This window comes from Passer montanus, unplaced genomic scaffold (genome assembly GCF_014805655.1).
Source record: "Passer montanus isolate IOZ18808 unplaced genomic scaffold, ASM1480565v1 scaffold9, whole genome shotgun sequence".
NCBI lineage: Eukaryota > Metazoa > Chordata > Aves > Passeriformes > Passeridae > Passer > Passer montanus.
Window position 1 is genome coordinate 7295020 of NW_024374367.1, and position 19326 is coordinate 7314345.

At 46.1% G+C, this 19326-nt stretch overlaps 1 protein-coding gene across 1 annotated transcript; it reads left to right on the top strand.

Annotated features, from left to right (window-relative positions):
• The first annotated feature begins 5265 nt into the window (after nt 1-5265).
• On the top strand, nt 5266-19315 carry CFAP100 (cilia and flagella associated protein 100). The gene is made up of 15 exons (XM_039734356.1): nt 5266-5359; nt 7970-8053; nt 8466-8572; nt 9823-10012; nt 10617-10684; nt 11387-11550; nt 12137-12217; nt 12799-12977; nt 13055-13199; nt 13921-13969; nt 14549-14700; nt 15454-15589; nt 16031-16233; nt 17766-17859; nt 18784-19315. Exons 2-15 carry the CDS (start codon nt 8032-8034, stop codon nt 18847-18849), a joined length of 1656 nt encoding a protein of 551 aa, XP_039590290.1. The 5' UTR covers nt 5266-5359; nt 7970-8031; the 3' UTR covers nt 18850-19315.
• The last annotated feature ends 11 nt before the right edge of the window (nt 19316-19326 follow it).

Sequence of the window (19326 nt, forward strand, 5' to 3'; positions counted from 1 at the left end):
AAGAGACATTTCAGTGGAAAACAACCTACAGGATCTGCTGACATCTCAGTGGGGAGGAGAACAGCGGTCATTCACACCAGTGCAGGCAAAAAGAATAGGAACGGGATCTGGAATTTCAAAGCATTTCTGAGTAATAAAGCTGTTGTTGCGTGAGGAGCATGTTTGTGCTGTCCATGACTCCAGCTAAACAGACATCAAACGTGGATTTGGTGCTTGATCCACAGGAGATCCCCTGCCCAGCATCAGCACAGTCACTGTGTTTCTATGTGGCACAGTATTCCATGCTCAAAATACAGATGCAAACAGGCAGATCCTGCAAGAAAACAACCAGGCTGGCACTAAACATTCCTGAACCACTGCAGCTGGAACCCAGTGATGCCTCATTCCCTGGCAAGGAGAAGTGGATCCCATGAGTTACCCAGGGAATATGAGCCACAGTTTTGAGTTACAGATAATAGCTCCTGTACAAGCTTCTCTGGAGAAGAAGATAGGATCAAAACAGCTCAGGAGCAAAGTGCATAACAGGGTTGGTTTTGTCTTTAATCCATTCCACATGAACAGAAAGAGCTTGGAGTCATGAAGCATGTGCTTCCTTTTGCAGCTCAGCCCATACCTTTGGTTTATTAATCCCTTTTGCTGTGCTCCATAAGTTCCTGCTGAAGAAAATTTGTGTGTAGGACTTGCAGGATCAGCCCTTTTTACCAGCTGCAGTTTTACTATCTTCCTAAATTATCAAAACACAGGCTGTCACTGAAAGGGGCAATTCCATCTTTCCCTGGTTCATGTGTCCCTCTTCCTCAAGCCATCACAGTGACCATGATAAAAAAGGATCTTTTCCTCAGGCAGGGTATTTTTCAGCTGGATCAGTTCCCATGCAGTGACAGCAGCTGAAGTTTTGCCACAAAGCAAGAGCCAGGAAAAAGGCTGGAACTATGCCTCAAGAGCTTAATGCAAAATCATGAAGTTTCAGTCTCAGGTTCCTGGGTCATTTGTCCGTGCAAATAATGTGGATTTATAGTCCAGTTTAAGAAAGTCTCCTTGGCTGCAGCTTTGTGCCTCTCTTTTGCACAATGGGCCAAATGCAATCTCTAGTTCCCAAAAGAACTGAGCTCAGAGGGAAGTCTGGAACTAGTTACAGTTTTCATCTGAGAACCAGGTCTACGTGGTTATTCAGAGCTGGCCTTGAAAATGCAACCATATTGTTTATTTATATCCTTACCAGAGCAAACCAGGGGGTCACCCCACTGAACCCAGGCTCAGCCTCCCTGATCTCAGCCTCCATTGTCCAGAGACTTGACAAAATCTCCACCCTCAGAGATTTCCAAAAGAGCTGGGCAAGGCCTTGGGCAGGCTGGTATGACTTGGAAGTTATCCCTGCCTCGAGCAGGAGGCTGGGCAAGAGACCTGCAGAGGTCCCTCTCCAGCAGCATTACCCTGAGATTCTGTCATCTTCCCCTGCATCCGCACGAGGCTCTGCTACAGCACCACCAAGCAGTCCCACACTGCCTGAGCCACATGTCAGGGAGCAAAAGCCAATCCTCCATGGCCTTGGCTATGTTAGCTGGGAGCCAGAGCAAAGCACACACCTTATCTGTGTGCAGATGTCTCAGCACACACCAGAATTAGCTTTGCATTGCAAAAGAAACTGTCCCAGCTCTGGCCAGGATCCCAGGCTGAAGACTGCAGAACATTTTCTCTTCAGCAGGAAGGAGCCTGCATCCTCAGCAAGAACAAGTGTGAAATACAAATCACTGAGCACCTGCTGCTCGCTGTCCAAGTCATCACACCCCTGAGTAGCTGCAGTGAAAGGAAGAATGACAGGAACTTAATTTACATATGGCCCTTCAGAAACTTCAGCAATTTTGATCCGCCAGGTTGAAACCTGAGCTCTTGAAAGAATTGTGCACATTCACTTTGGATGAGACATCCCATGAACACCCTGGGGGCTGGGGATCAGGAGACAAGGTGGTTCTGCTCCATCAGCTGGTTTGCAAAGATGGGAGCTCAGCTCACAGATCTTCTTTCAGAGCCTCCCTCGGCGTCACTTCTCCTCCAGCCCAGAGGAGGAAGAAGGTTTCTTGGTGCTCGTCAGACCTGGAGACCTCGTCTATAATGTGAAAGGGGCACATTATAGGAAGAGCCGGGGTGGGAAACAGGGCAGAGCCAGATCCCAGCGCGGAATCTCGTGGCTGCCGCCATCTCGTGGCTGGCTCTGGCCAAGCAAAGGTGACCGGCGACATTTTTGAGATTTAAAAAAAAAAAATCTTCCATCTTAAGATTTTGAGATAAGAGCCTTCCTGCGAGTAAGCTTCAGCTGGAAGGAGCAGGGGGCAAGGGAAGTGCCGGTGGTTGTAGCCCACGGGGCCGCAGCTCTCGGGTACCAGAGCTTTGCTGATGCTCCTGGGAGTCTCCTGCTTTGCCTCCTGCTGGAGCTGCTCCTCTGCTTTGCATGGCTTCACCCCAAGCCATGGTAATCCCCTTTCCACGAGGCCTGCACCTCCCTGTGCGCTGAGGAGAGAGGAGAGATCCCTGCTGCTGGTGAGAGGCCCTGGATCTGTTTTATCCTGCAGCACGTGTGGCCTTCCCAAGGGTCTGGTGCTGGGAAGGGAGATGCTCCACGGTGGAACAGAGACAGGCTGGGATCAGATGGCATGGACATGGTCTCCAGTGCTGCTTCTTTCAGCATCTTTCATTGAGCTGTGCTGCTGATGCAGGGGTTTATTCTGTGAATAAAGGACAAATGCAGAGCTACCTGGTCCCTCTTTCGCCCCCTTTCAGCGTCTCTAGCAAGCTCAGGAGTGTGCACAATAGTTGAAGGAAGTGTGAGAGCAGCCATATAATCCCTGTGGGATCTCCACAATCATCTGCTTGCCCACAGCAGGAGAAAGGCAGGAGAACTGTGTCTCAAAGAGACCCACCAGCAGGAAACTTCTGCTGGCAGCTCACCAGAGACCCTACTAAAGCAGAGGGCTGCCTGCAGCACCTTCCACAGAGCTCTTGTAGGTCATGTCTTGTGGGCACTCACTCCAGCATACCTCCTCCTTCCTTTGTCTCTAACCACAGGAACAGGATCCACCTTTCCCTTCTTCCTCCCGAGATCCTCTGGGTTCTGCAGGTGCACAACTCACTGGAAAAGGGCATAAAAAGAGCTCCAGAGAAAGAAAAAGCTCCAGCTCATTTGGTATTTCCACAGTGCTCGCTGGGTGCTGCCAGGCTGTTCTCTCTGTGGCACGTTGGGGCTCACATCACACAGATTGAAGTGGAATTCTGCAATAAATGAGACTCTGGAGGAGACTCCAGGCAATGGGGAGATGGTGCCCAGAGGCCTGTGCAGCATCCCTGGGTACACAGGGAGTTCCCATACAGAGCAAGATTTCATTACGCAGGGACTGATTCAGCTTTCATCTCTCAATCATCCGTTTCTCAATCATCCATTTCAAAACGTTTTGCCAACACTAATTAACCCCTGCAGTACCTCTGTGGAGGGGATCAGCATCCCTGTGTACCAACATGGGGACTGAATGGAGAAGACAAGCAGCCCCTTCATGAAAAAATAAAGGGAGCAAAGAAATCAAAATATCCTGAAATCCCAATCCTGCATCCTAACAAAATCACAAATCCCCAAATCTCAGGCATGCTGCTGGAAAGATAAACAGCCACCTGCCACTCTTACCATGCCAGCTGCCTGGCTTTCTCAGCTGGGCACCAAACATTTCACAATCCCAAAACCTGGGGTGCCCTGAAGCACCCTTACCCCTAAGGAGATGCATGGTCAGCTGCACAGCCTGCTCCTCGCAGGCAGATTTTCCCATGATGTTGCACATGCTATTTATTCCATCCACTAACCAAGTTAATGGTGGCTAAGAATAGAGCCCAGATGTCCTTCTGGCCCTAAAAACTTCTGTGCCCTCAAGGAAATGCAAAGCCTAAGTAGCTCATGGCCTGTGAACCAATAATGTACCAAGATGTGAAGAGCTTGCACATTTCCAAGAATTCACAAAATACATCTCTGCTTTTAAATAACCTCTGTTCTGCTTTTGGGAAATAACTGGTTAGCAAGGATAGTTCAGAACAGAGCAATGGATGTACAAATGTTTAATACATTGATTCAGAGATTATGCCAGCCAGAGCCAGAGCTGTTCAAAAGTCTTTAGTTCCTCTTATCTATTTCTGTGATGTTTCCACTGTGACAAGTTCACAATTCTGTAATAAACTGGTGTTTCTGAACAAAGACCATTTCATATTAAGCCTTTAGAAAATATGCATCTTTAGTACAATTTACTCCTGATTTTTTAATAGAAATTATTCTGCAATGTCATTTTTTATACATACTCCTCAATGCATTTGGTAAATATCCCAAAATATACTAAAGATAGCACTATGGTTTTCTGCATCACTGCTAGAAATCAAAGCATTCATGTGCAGAATAAAGAAAATTTCTTTCTGTACAAGCATTTTTCTTCTGTTGCCTGAATCCAGTCTCTTGATAATCAGCAATTACAGAAAAGAATTCTAACAATCAAATGGGAGTTTGCACTTACAGAAGTTCATGCTATATATTGCATGAGTTATTCAGACAGAGAAAGCTGTTTGGAAATCTATCAAAAAATGAAAGAAACTGCTATTTCTGAAAAGTGAAATTGTATTAATAGAGATTCCAAACGGTCTAAAGAGGAGCACGATCCATTTGGAACCAATTTGGTCTTCTCAGAAAGGTTAAATAAGGGGATTTAAGGATCTTTTCCTCTATGAAAACATACTGCTTTTTAATAAATAATATTTTATCAAACCCTCTATAAAATTATATGGTATTTCAGAAGGTGATGCTGGGGGTTCTGTAGCATTTTTGATTTGGGCAGCTTTCAATAAATGCCAGTTTGTTCACCCATCCTGTACTCTCCAAACCGTGGCTGTTCACACCTTGCAAAGAGACAGACCAAGGCAGAGATCAGGAAATTATAAATGATGCTCATTCCACAAACAGGGGCCCCAGCTCCCATTTCCTCAACCCGCTGCTCTGCTTGGGTTTAAACACCCAACTCCCAGCCTGAAATGAGGGGGAGTGAAGCAATGAAGGCAGCAAGGCAGGGAGAGCTCTCCGAGCAGGGCAGTTTGCTCCTTTCACAGGGAGCTCCAGGCCCAGCGAGGCCACTCGGGACCCCTGCGGGGTCTGCGGAGCCCGGGCTGTGGCCCTGGGCCCGGGGACCGAGCCGAGCCGAGCCGGGCCGAGCCGAGCCGTGCCCGCGCACCGAGCAGCGGGAGCGCGCGTTTCCATGGCAGCGCAAACAGAGGCGGCAGCGCCGGCCCGGGCCCGAGAGCCACAGCCCGGCCTGAGCAGCCGCGGGGACGGACACCCTGGGTGAGGGGGACACCCCTGGGTGAGGGGGACACCCCTGGGTGAGGGGGACACCCCTGGGGGGGAGAGAGACCCCAGGGTGAGAGGGACACCCTGGGTGAGAGAGACACTCCTGGGTGGGAGAGAGATCCCAGGGTGAGAGGGACACCCTGGGTGAGGGGGACACCCCTGGGGGGGAGAGAGACCCAGGATGAGAGGGACACCCTGGGTGAGGGGGACACTGCTGGGGGGGAGAGAGACCCCAGGGTGAGAGGGACACCCTGGGTGAGAGGGACACTGCTTGGGGAGAGGGACACTGCTGGTAGGGGTGGGGGAGAGAGACCCCAGGGTGAGAGGGACACCCCTGGGTGAGAGAGGGACACTGCTGGGTGACACCCCTGGGTGAGAGAGACACCCCAGGGTGAGAGAGATATAGCTGGGTGACACCCCTGGGTGAGAGGGACACCCTGGGTGACACTTCTGGGTGAGAGAGGCACCCCTGGGTGACAGAAACACCACTGGGTGAGAGAGACACTCCTGGGCAAGAGGGACACCCTGGGTGGGAGAGACACCCCGGGGTGACACCACTGTGTTCGACACCCCTGGGTGAGAGGGACACCCCAGGGTGAGAGGGACATCCTGGGTGACACCTCTGGGTGACACAGCTGGGTGAGACACCGTGGAACAGCGGGTGAGGAGGGCGTGCAGAGAACTGTGCTAGGGACGGATGTGTGACATCCTCTGCTCTGGGAACACGGTGGAAACATTTAATGCACTCGTTTTTACATCTGCCTGTGTATTTACTTTCGCTTTTTGTTTTGTTTTGGGGGTTTTGTTTGTTGGTTTGGGTTTTTTTGCTCAGCAGCCTGATGCTAGGGAAATAAAGGTTTCAGTGAATGAAAACCATGAATGCCTTATCTACTGATTCATGTACTACTGGTACACAGCTACTGGAATATAATGTCAGAGGCAGTGAAATATATGCCACATGATTCTAGCAATGAAGCTTTTTAAATTTGTATTATTGAGCTTAATAATTATAAATTAGCAGAGCTAGAGCTTCTGTAGCTCCTGGCATTATTTCCAAAGTGCTGTGCAAACAACCTATAAAAAAACCCAGCAACCTCAAACAAAAAATGTTTTAATAAAATGAATATTTATAAGTTAATCATAGATACAGTTTCCTATACTTAGCTAAAATTCTATTATAAAGCACTTTTTAACTCTGAGGGTTGCACTGACAATTATTTTCCACATGCCACTGTCGAGTCCTGCTTTTCAGACCCATCGCCTGTAGGAGGAATTTAAATCAAGCACAGGAACAAGAAAATTCTTGTGATAAAGGTTTTAGAGTACAGAAATCAAGGTGTGCAGAGGGCTGAAGCTCCAGGTGGACTGCTCTGTGAGGTTCACAAACTGTTTTTAGGGAATTGACTGCCTGCCCACTCCTGCCCTAATGGAGTTTTCTCCAAAACTCAAATCAGCAGCAGAGGTGATGTTCCAGGTTGTAGATGAGAGACCCTAGAGAAAAATATCCCCTTACACTAAGCAAAGGTCAGAGAGGTCTGAACTCTAAGTAACAGTCAAGGAGGTTCTTGGTAAAATGTACTTCAAGAACTGAAAAGGAGAGACAGAATATTTGGGATATATTCAAAACCCTAAATTCTACCTCAGCCTCTGTGTCTCATCAACAGTGAAAGTTTGACACCTCCAAAGAATAAGTTACTAATTGGGCAGCTGCAGAGAAAAACACAAAGCACCAAGGACAGACATGGAAATTAGGCCAGATGAGTTTAGCTCAAAATACATAAAAACTGGAGGCTCTTCAGAGCAAAAACTGGTGCTCTAAAATAGCCCTAAAACTAGTGCAAGCAGAAGAGGATATTTTCTACAGCATCTTATAGCAGTGCAGGTCAGGAATGGTGCCAGCAGCAGAATTGCATCAACTGAACTAATACCTCACTAAGCCCAGCTTGCTGCCTTTGGTGATTAAAGGATAGCTTTAACAATGCTCTATCTGTTCTTTGTAAATGAGATCATTCCAGCTATGGCTTGTCCCTTAGGATCCATAGCAAAAACTACAAAAGACTGGAGTCAGAGAAACAGTAAAATAACCTTCAACAGTTTGCCAACCTAAAATGAAAGGCAACAGAGTTCTGTAAAGTGTGTCTGTGCTGTCCAACAATCATTCATGCTTATTGCAAGAAATCCACAATGCTGAAGCAATTACTGGGAAGAGCTTTAGTGAGTAAAAATGTAGCTTGTGAACTAGTGACAGGAGGATGAAAAAGCATGGGTGTGGGTCAGAAGTGGTGACTGATGGAAAAACAGACAAGGGACTTGGGTTGCTTGCTGTCTCCAAATTTGTTTTGTTGTTGCTTTCCCATCAGTTTACATGTGAGGAGGACTGCGTTTTACACAGCTTTCACATAAGGCAGGGGTGAACATCTCCTTCTGGAGTTCAGAACATATGTGTTTTCCAGTTTAATGGAGCTTTTTGTTAATTGCTACAGACACTAAGGGCTCAGGGGTTAAGATACAAAAGCTCCTAGGCCTGTCACTGCTGTAAAACTTATCACATCAATTACTGGCAGATCCCAGCTGACTGATTTATGATTTTTTTTTTTGGGCCAGGGTCAAAGACACCACCCTGACATACAGCATCAACATCTAAAAGTCTCTCTTCCAAACTTAAAATGGAAACCCACCTGCTGTCAGGTAAGGACACAATGCTCCAGCAATGTTTCCTTGTCAGCCAGAGGAGAGGCCTGAAGTCAGGTTCTTCTGCCCCAAAACAGATGAAATGGGTAAAAGAGCTACAGACAGAAAAATCCCTGGCTGAAATGTTGTTCAGCAGATATGGCCAAGTGAACAAACCACACAGAGGTCTCAGTCTTGTCACTGGCTTCCCAGAAGCCCTGTCCAGCTCCCTGCTCTTGATCCAGCATTGTTAGACATCTGCCCACACTCCAGGTGTGACACAGCACATCCCACTCCCTTTGCACTGGGTCCAGACATTCAGCTTCACATCTTCTACATCCTCATCCTGGGTTTTTTTCTGTTTGGTTCGGAGTGGTTTTTTTGTTTGTTTGTTTTTTGGTTTTTTGTTTTCTTTTTTTTTTTTCCCCAGAAAGCACAGGAGAGGATGAAAAAAACCCAATGAAAAATCCATTTAAAGTCCCATCAGATACTGAACTTTTCTCAATGAGGGACAAGGAAATTAAGAAGGCACAGAAGGTATGTACACACACTTTAGGCTAAACTATATAACAAGCAGTTACTAAGGCAGGCACCCACCCAACAGAATACCAAAATTTAGCACATGAGAGATCAAAGACCTCTTCATGGGAAAGCTGGGGATGCTCAGCCTGGAGAAGAGAATGCTCTAGGGAGACCTGATTGTGACCTTTCAATACTTAAAAGGTGATTATAAAAAAAGAGTGACTTTTTCCACAAGCACATTGTGATAGAACAAGGGGGAGAGGATTTAAACTAGAAGAGGAAAGATTTAGATTAGATGTTAGGGAGAAATTCTTTACTGTGAGGGTGGTGACACTGGCACAGGTCACTCAAGGATGTTAGGGATGCCCCATCCCTAGAAGTGTTCAAGGCCAGGTTGGATGAGGCTTGAGCAGCCTGGCGTAGTGGGGTGCTCCTGTTCATGGCAGGGTGTTGGAGCTAAATGATCCCTAGGGTCCCAACCCAAACCTCTCTGGGATTCTGTGATCTCTGGGAGGTCTGATTGTTGCACAGGGTTGCACAGCCTGCTATAGTGTGAGAGGAGGCAAGAGGTCTAAAGCAAGGCCTCCTCACCTCACACTGGTGACTGACACAGTCTGGTTTTTGCTTGGGTTGAAGGGCACTAGGCAATTATGGGGAAGAGCTTAGGAAGCAGTGCACTAAGGATGTCTGCTGAGTGATGTCCTCACCGTAAACCAGGCCCAAACTGTGCAGACAGCACTGAATTACACTTCAGTCCATGTGAAACACTGAGCAGGAACACCTTTTACCTTCCAGAAGGTTCTGGAGTGGGTTTGAATAGATCTGAACTTAATGGTTTAAATGTCCTTGTAGAAGTTGGACTGAGCTGGTTAAGAGTGAGCTGTCTCCTTTTAACCAGGGGACTCCAAGGATGAATCTCAGAAAATGTCCATTTCCTCACAGCAATAATTCAAGAAGGAAAAATGAGGACACTGAGTGGATACAAACTTGCACAGCTGGTGGATGGATGCAGAATACGAATCAACAAAATTGACAACAAAAAAAGACAAAAAAATCAACAAAAAATGACAAGTACTAAGAAATTTAGTGTTTCAGTTGCTGCAAGAGAGAATATTATTGTGGTTAGTCAGATAAACTAGGCAAATATGCGCCAGCAGGGTATCACCACTGCAAATTTCCAGACTGTCAATAACTTACTCATGTCTTTAAAAACCACAGCAAACAAAGCACAGGATCAAACTGTACACATATCTGACTTCTCACAGGAACGTGAAAAGAGGAAGACTATGAAAGTCCATGAGAAAACTACTTACTCCACTAAAATGAAGGCAAAAAGCGGGTTGAGGAAAGCTTTGAAAAGGGAGGAAGAAGAGGAGAGCAGAAAAGAGGCGACATGTGAAGAGAGACTGAAATGTCTTCAGGAGATGCTCTCACGGAAGCTAGCCATGAAAAAAGGTGGAGAACAGGTTTTGTCTTTGCAGTGGTGCTGCTCAGCTGGGGAACAGCCTGGAGCAAAGGCCAAAGAGGGGATGGGCAGAGCAGCTGGCTCTGGCTGACTTCAGTGAGGTCGTGCAGACAGTTCTGTGCTGTGTTTTGCCAACCCCTGCATGGCTGAGCCATCTCCAGCCATCCCCTCACAGTAGCCTGGGTTCCATCAGCCTTGCAGCAATGAGCTGGCAGCCAGCTGTTGCAGGTTGCCAGGATCTTGTTGTTGCAGGTTGCAGGATCTTGTGTGGTGGAAAGCTTTCTACTAAGCCAACATAAAGTTGGGTTTTAACGGATACAGGCAGGATTTTCTGCCTCTGACATGAGGAGTAGATTTGCCATTAATGTCTAGAGGACAAGGACCAGATTGTCCACTCCATTCTCCCTAGTTTTATTCTATGAAAATCCATATGAAACTGATCCTAAACAAGGTTATAACTATAATACAATAATCAGTATTGCTGACTCCAACATCAGCCAGATCCATGCTCATGGCAGCCTACATATTCATTGTGCTTTGCCTTGGCCATATTTTCCCCTCTCTATTCTAAGCAACTTTATATTCTAATTTCAGATTATGCATTCGACAGGGAGACCTTCCATGGCTACCTACAGGACAGAAAACAGATCTTTTTTCTTGAGGTACATGGCTTTCAGCATGTTACTTTCTGTTCACTTAATTACTCTTCCCTGTGTTGCTGTGTTTTGATGTTTATTCTCCTGAGATCAATGCCTAGAGATCTTTCCAAGGTGGCACACATCAGAGCTCATGAACTGATTGTCCAAGTCCTGCCTTACAGTCACTCAGAATCTGTAGCCCAGTAATTTCCAGCCAAGAAATAAAGGAATGTAGATCATTCCCATCACTCAGTCACCATGAAACCATCCCATTTGTGAGATGCACAGTTACACTGATCTTTGGCTCCTGCTGTCCTGTACATAAACTGTACATAAACTGTGGCTGGATTGGCTCCTGCTGTCCTGTACATAAACTGTGGCTGGGAGCCATTCTGAACTCAACATGAGGGAATGGAGTAACTGTGCTCAAACATTCCCATTAGTCATCTCTGTTATTGAGCTGTAACACAACTGAATCAATCTTTGTCAGCCAGGAGTTAATGCAGGGCTGGGACTTCTGAATTCTGTCTTTAGATTCACTGCTTATTTGCTATGTTCCTTCTGAAATAACTCCTGGCCTCCATGTACCTGCCTTGCACTAAGTCACACACCTGAGTTTGAAATCCTCTGCCCACAACTGTCAGGGAATTTGGTAACCAGGTAAACCAGTGTAGCTTTAAAACCAACCAGCTGATGTGACTGTGTTGCCTTTGGGGCTCATTTCAGCATACCATTGCAGTAAAGCGAGGGGAGATTGAAAAGATGGAGAACATAGCAAAGGATGAGGAAAAAAAGCTGCAAAAGGCTGAGAGAAGGATGGAGAAGGACACTGCCATGTTTGATGAGTTCCTGAAGGAGAACCACAATAACTCTGTTGAAGCACTGAGAATGTAAGGAGCATTGAAGGAACCACTACTGTTCTATTCCATTCCATTCTGGACACAGGAGATTTGCTGCTTGACCTCCCTGCAGGGTTTTGGTTGAACACTCTAAGTTTCCCACAGTTCTGGTGGCACTTTGTTCCTACACATTCAATAAAAGAGAGGAAGGAGAAAAACATCCAGGCAATACGCTCATTGCAAAAGCCCTTGATCTGGTGGCAGCAAGGACCCTGCTGGTGGCTCCACCACTTCCATTCTTCTCACAACAGCCTTTACTGGAGGGAGATGCCTCTGCCCAACCCCTCACAGCCCCCTCAGTGGGGCAAATTGAGCACTTTGGCCCATTGCAGGTATCACAAGGGCACAGCTGCAGCTGATGCTCAGCAGCAGCCACATCAGGGAGGCCTGGACACTGGGATGCCATAGTTTCCCAAGAGAAAGGGGTTCTTCAGGCAGGAACCAAGCATGTCCTGGGATACATCTACAACACAGATTTCTAGGGCTCATACCACATCTTTTTCACTGTTTCATAGGCACCTCAATTAACTACTCACTACTAAATTGTTTAATGGCTTGTTCGTGCATCCTTTCCTAGAGCCAAAAGAGAAACCTCAGCAAAGACAAAGAAAGTAACAGAGATCCAGGCACTCACAACTGAAATAAAGAAAATCCAAAGGTAAGGTGGCTCATTACTCCTGCCCCTACAGTGCTACAGCTTCACAGTCCTTGCAGGGGATAGATTTCTAAAAATGTGTAATTTTAAGAATCAAAATGTTTTGGCTTTTGTTTTCCAGATGCTGGCTTCATTTCTAAAACAACTCATCTAGTTTTCCAATTACATTTTTTAAAAAGTAAAGATATTCCAACCCCAAAATTAAATGCTTAACATCAGATTAAAATCCAAACAAAACTAAGCAATGCATTTTAGTGGGGACCTAGGGAAAGATCAAAAAAAAAAAGTATAATTACAATTATGAGTTGAGCTGGAAAAATTTCTCATTCCTTTTCAAGTAAAAATTTAAAAATTAGCAAGCTCAGTACCATAGCAAGAGATATGATGAGGGAATATGATTGATTCTCAGTTTCCACATGAGGAACCACAGACAGCAGGTTCCCTTTTGCATTTGCATATCCATGAAAAAATGTGCCCCCTCTCCCCTTCTCTGGATGAAACTGAATATCAAGAGTGAGAAAGAACCTGTTCAAACAGAAACTTCCCTTCCTGCTAACAAACTTTGTCCACTTCTCTCAACCCAGTGACATCTCCAGATTTGAGGACACCCTGCAGGAGTACAAGATGTACAGGGACATCCTCTACCAGCTATCTCCAAAAGAGTGGCAGGAGGAACACAGAAAAAGGCACAAAAAAGAAAAGGATAAGGAAAGAGAATCCAGGAATGAAGGAAATGCTTCACATCCCTCCACCACAGAGCAGGGTGAGTGCCAGCAAAGTGCTGCTGCTGCTCCCTGGGACAGCCTCTGGCTCTAAGTGGACACCTCCTCTTGTCTCCAGACCAGGGTCCCACAGACACTGCCCACAGTGTCACTTTTACGGATATACCAAGTTCCCTGCTGTTCTCAGAAAGTTTGGATTTCAGGTCACGGGATGTCAGGCCACAGCTTAAACACTTCCTGAAGCCTCTTTTATCAAGAGAACTGTAAGTACCAGATGATGCAAACAACACACTTAAGGACTGAAAAGAGCACGCAGCTGACTGGGAATCAGCACAGGGGAATCCTGCTGCTCACCCTGGCTGGGCATTCCGAGATCTGGGGCTTGTTGGAACAAACTCAGATACCACAGAAAGCTGTCAGGTGTGCAAGTCAGTACCTATATACCTGCTCCAAGTGAGCTCTGTCCTCAGATCCTCTGCTGAGAGCCTGCCCCAAGTGGGGCTGTCACTGAGACAATGCAAACAGAGGTTTTTAACCCTTCATGGCACAGGGTGACAGGTACAAGTGAAAGTGATGAGCAGACTGAGCCACCAACAGCAGCAAAGCACCACTTCCCCCTCTTCCAGCGTTGTTTAGAGGAAGAAGCATTAAACAAATGAGTGAGTTAAACTCACTCCAAGGGAGTTTAAAGGCATTTGGATCAACACTCTCAGTTCATGTGTCATTCCAGCCCCACTGGCCAGCACACCCCAGAGCAGCACAAAAGGCAGCTTGCTCATGGACAGAAGTAGCTCCTGTGCTTGTTTGTGTGACCCCTAGACCCTACTGACCCCCAAATATCCCACAGGCACAGGGAGGCAAAGGTGGGAACGTGCAGAGGAGTAAACAGCGACAGGGAACAATAACAATGTTCCTATGTCACTGATGAGACCCCTTCTGCACTGTCATTGCTCTAAGGGCCTAACACACAAAATGCTTTTTCAGAAGTTCACTGGAGGATGCAGAGAGTGAAATCAGCTCGGACGAAGATGAGGTCAGAAGTCTTAAGTTGAAATATTGCATTTTCTGTTTGTCCTGTGTCACTTATCAGTGTTGCTAATTTCCCTCACCTTCTAACCATAAGTTACAGTTTGGAGGAGTTACTATAGTTGCAAATTATAATGTATGTTTATACATTCCTGAATGTTCACATTTTGGTGATACATATTATAAATACCTTAGTTTAACTTTCCTCCTTCAGTTTCCAAAACCCTTACCATCAACTCTATGCTTGCCATCCTGCAGTGAGATATGACATCATAAAATAAAAGATTTTTAAATTCGTGTAGTTACTGGCTTATGTCTGAAATTGAGTTTTCCCACTCACAGATGTTTGCAATGCTTTTTATCCCCCAAAATGCAATTTATTTTTGGGGTGAGCTGTTGAGGCACAGTAAAGCCACACACATTGCAAGAAGCATGTCCATGTATGTTTGCACATGGACAAACATGGACCTCTCTAGATGAAAGAACATTTGAATAGCCAGGGTTGGTGCAGACCAACCTCCTTGTAGTTCAGTGGAACGGAATCTAGAGGAGGGAAAAGATTAATCACATGTGTTTTCCACTCTAGGAGCCTGAGCTCTACTTTACTGATCCTGAGCAATTGCTTACTACTTTCATGGAGATGCTGGATGAGAACTTATCCTTTGTCCTGAACTCCCAGGATATTGCGGAGAATTGGAACAAGGTCCAACAGACTTTCATCACCACACGTGAAAGCACGTAAGTGTGACCCTGAGGTGATGAAGGGGGTCCCTGGAAGGGGTCCAGCTTTCAGACATAAGTGACCCCTCTGCCCCCACACACACCTCACCATCATGCACACACTGCAGAGCACATGTAATGCTGTTCACGCAGCAGGGTCTTTCTTTGAGCTCCTAGGAAAGTGTCCCATACATGCTTAATTTAGGAGATAAGACTTGAGCTTCAGACTAATTCCTTAGTCCTCAAGGCACAGGCTAGGGAATGATGCATTAAGCATCCTGGAGTCAATGCAATTATAGTGTAATTCTTATGAAGGAAGAGCAAAGAAGGAAATAAGACAATACCTAGAGTGATCCAGAGCAGCACCAATGCTGACTCAGTGCAAAACCTCCCTAGAGGAAGACAGCAGGGAACCCAAGTGTCATTGTAATCTACAGTGTCAATGGCAGGTAGATGTATATATTCCTGTTTAAAATGTAGCTTATCTCCTTGGTGAAATTTTAAAGGTAATCTGGATCCCCCACTGATTTACCAAAAACCCTTGAATATTTAGCAATGCTACTTCTCCCTCCCCAACACCAGCACAGCAGCTGCTTTTCCATAAAGAAACCCCGAAGTTCCCCGTGTTTTCAGGGCTGTGGGTGCAAGTTCCAGGAAAGGCTGAAGTGTTACCTCCATCTGCCGGCAGCAGGAGGGACCAGCCCAAGCTGCGGAGAGCAGAGCGTGTGTTCCAGAGGTGCCCTGCCCAAACACCTCCTCTCTCCCCTCCAGGGAAAAGGAGCTGGCAGCGCTGAAAGAGCAGGTAAACACCCTCCGAGCCTCCGTGGCCAAGGAAGAAGAGAAAGTAGCCGACCTGAAGCTCAAAGTTCAGCTCTTTTCCTCTGGGGAAGATGAAGCTGATGATCAGGTACACGCTGGGATCCAGGCAAAGGGAGTGCACAAGTGGTTCCCCTCCCCTAGCCACATCCACCCCGGGAACAGAGCACACAGGGGTGCACTGGGGAGGGATCAGTGCTGTTTCCCAGCAATGGAGCTACAGCAAGGCTGGTTTGGGGCAATGTCTGCTCCATGCAGCTGCTGCCAGGTGGGAGCAGGGCTCCCAGAGACAGCTGGGCAGCAGCCACCTGGCCCAGGTCACAGCCAAGCTGGGAAGATGAGATCAACAGGAGAATGGCTCAATTCAGCCATCTGTTCCTGCCATTGCTGTTAGCCAACCAGGAAACAAGCAATTGAGTCTTATTGAGGGGATTAAAGTGTTTCCTTCAGAGATTTCCTTTGGTTTTGGAGGGCTTTTATGGTTCCACTTGGCAAAACCCAGCTGTGTCACCATATCTCCTGTTCCCTCCAGGACAAAATCCTCTCAAGTTTGAACAAGAAGGTGCAGGAAGTCTATTTCCAGTGCACTGGAGACAATGAGACAAACCTGCCAACAGTAGAGATGTTAAAGGTAATAGAAAAACAGCTCAATGATTTACTGGACAGCGTGGAGAGAATCCCACCAGCAAAGATAGAAAAGGCTGTGAAAGACATAAGAAAGGAACAGAGGGCAAGGTAAGGCAAGACCTGCTCCTGGAAAACATCTCTGTTTTAAATGTTGACAGCTGAAAGAGCAAAATCAACCCAAAAAACTGTAGCAGCAATCTGAAATTCCACATAAGCAATCCATCCAATTTTACTTCTGTAAGGGTTCTACATTCACAATACTTGCATCTCCTCCTCAGTGAACTGCAGCCCACAGCTTCATTAGAAAAGATCTGCAAACTACAGTAGAAAAATCTAGAAGAATAAAACAGAAAACACTAAACTCGCAAAAAACCCCAGATTCTGAAAAATCATCATTTTAAGAAAACAATTTACAGTAGCAAAATTTAAACTGAATAAATAGAAAATTAAACCTCAATTTAACACAGTCTACCTTGCCCTCATATTTTGTCAGACTTTAATATGTACATAAGGGCATTTGTCAACAGCTTTGAAATGTTTCTTCTACAAAACTTTTTAAGTTTGATTTATATTACTAGATTAAATAGTAGCAATTAACACAGTCAGTGTAAGTCCCAAGATGAGACATGTTCCTGTAGGCCCAGTTACACAAAATTTCACCTCACAAATAACAAAGATAACTGAACTGATGACTGTATCTGGCCATCCTCAAGGGGATCAGACAGATTAACATGAGGATTTAAAGCCAGACAGTGATGTTTTGGTTCTGCTTATTCTCTTTCTCTGCATCGTTATTCAGCTGTGTGGTGGAAAAGGCATGGTGCTTCTTCCTGATGTTCTGTGAATAGGTTTGCACTCTAAAATTGTAAAATAAGTAAGACAAACATTTATTCTATGCTGGGGATGGAGGAGAATAATTCAGGAAAGATACTACAAACCCTACCCCCAAATAAAAATAATTCATTTTTTAAAAACGGCCAAAAGAGCCCAAATAAACAAAAAAAACCACCCCAAAAAACAACCAAAACAAAAACAACACCAACAAACAAAACCAAAACACAACAAACGCTACAAAGAGCATTAAACATTTTCCTCAAGTTTACATGGTTAAGGCTGCAGTTTCTCTGTACCACTATTCCATAGCTTGAGCCCATTTCTGTCCCAGCACTTCACTTCCATGGGGAACTGGAGCAACAGAATTGGCCCCCAGTGTGCCCCTCTGGGCCAAGTGTAGCAGCCCACACCTGTGAGTCACAGACCTGGTTACACTGGTGAGAACTGGGCAGAGAACAAGTACCACCCTCCCCACAGCTGGGGAGCATTCTGCTCAGCTGCAGGGCTTAAGTCCCCTGCTGAAGGGGGTGCAGAGCATGTCTGTAACAACTGCCCAGCATCTCTGTGTCAAAGAGATGCTTTTTCCACCCATCACTCCAGAAAGAGCAGGACCAACTGCAGGCAGTGCTTCCCACTCACCCTTCACAGCAACAAACTCCAGCAGCAGGTGTACCCCTGTGCTCCACTGGTTAGATGGAAGGTGTGGTGTAACATGTTATGTTAGATGTTGACGCTGTGTGCCAAAAGCACAGCTGGTGTAGCTGCAAGCTGCATTTAACTCATCCTTTGTTTCCTCTCTTCAAAAGGCTCAGAGAGGAAAAGCAGAAACAAGCCAAGCAGCAGCAGGAGGAAGGATTGAAAAGGGACATGGAAAGATCACAGGTATCTGAAGAAAAAAAGGTAAGTGTACTGGTCTGTGGAAACACCTCACCTCAACAGCTCACTTTGGAGAAGCTGGGGTACCTGAATCCCAAGTGTTTAAGGGAAAAGTATTCTTAAGGGGCTGTGTGGGGGTGGCACCTACAGCCAGGTGTAGCCAAGGTTTACAGGAGTGATGTAACTTGAGCCACTGCTGGGAAGTCAGTCACAGTGCACATTATTCCAGTGTCCTTCCATCATCCTTCTCTCAACCACATGACCCCCTCCACAACTTGCCAGCTCTCAGTAAGATCATTTAAACTCATTACCTTGGTTCTATTAAACCAAGCAGGAAAATTGGCAAATAAGGAACTGGGCAGCAGCAGGACACTCCTGGTAACAACAGCAAGGCCCTGGATCAGCTCAGCCACATCAAACCACACCTTTTCTGACATGTTCCACATCCTCCTAAACTCAGCTCTGGCCCCTTGAGAGGCTCAGTGCACAGCTTCTGCCATGGCTGCTGCACCTTCCCCAGGTCAACATGGCCATGAGGAGACCCCAGTTCTGTCACAGTGACAACACAGGTGACTTGAGAGCAGGGGCCACAAGTCCCTGCCTCTTCAGCCAAGAGAAAATAAGAGGGTTCTGCAGCTTCCCTCTGGTATTTCTTTGTATTTCCAACTTTCCATCTTCTTCCTGGCACAAGACTAATGAGGCTTTAGTCAGAAAGCAGTTGTAAGTACAACAGTGAGTTGTAGAAGCTGAAGCAGGAGCAGACACACAGCCTTCAGGTGCTTCATATTCACTTTCCAACACAGAAAGCACACTCAGCAGACAGCCTCAGCCTGCCTAGAGCACAGGGCAAGGGCCACAGCTCCTCACAGCCTGGCAGCACAGAGCAGCTTTAGCTGCCTGGTCAGACACCTTACAAGCACTGATGCAGCGCCTCTTCCTCCTCTGCAGAGCTACAAGAAAATGGCCTTGCCTTCCAACCCACATGCCAGGAAGAACAGCCAAGGAAATAGATAAGAAGGAAGAACAATTGCATTTCTCCTGCTGGCACAGCCTTAACCACAGTTCATAGGGCTGATGCTGTTCTAGAAGTCTTTCCTAGATTTACATTCTGTCAGTCTTTGCTCAGCTCAACTTTGCTGTCCCGTGAAATTTCCTTCTTCTCCTACCCTAAGATTCCAGGGAAAGTTTGCAACCCCTTTTCCTCTTCTTTGGTATTTTGCCTAAGAAAATAAATAAAAATTCTCTCATGCTTTGCTTCTGAAGGTCCTGCTAAGCACCAGTGCTTTTCTCATTCAGTTTTTGATGCCAATAGCACTATCTGTAAAAACCTGAGCAGTGAGATCTACTCTAGGAGAGAGTCCTAGGTGACAGTCTTTGTTAAGGCACAGCTAAGGCAGGTACCTCATAGACATTTATGATAATCATTTTGATAATCACAGGTCTTCTGAAGGACTATAAAAACCAAGGGTTGTGCTCCAATCCAAAGCCACT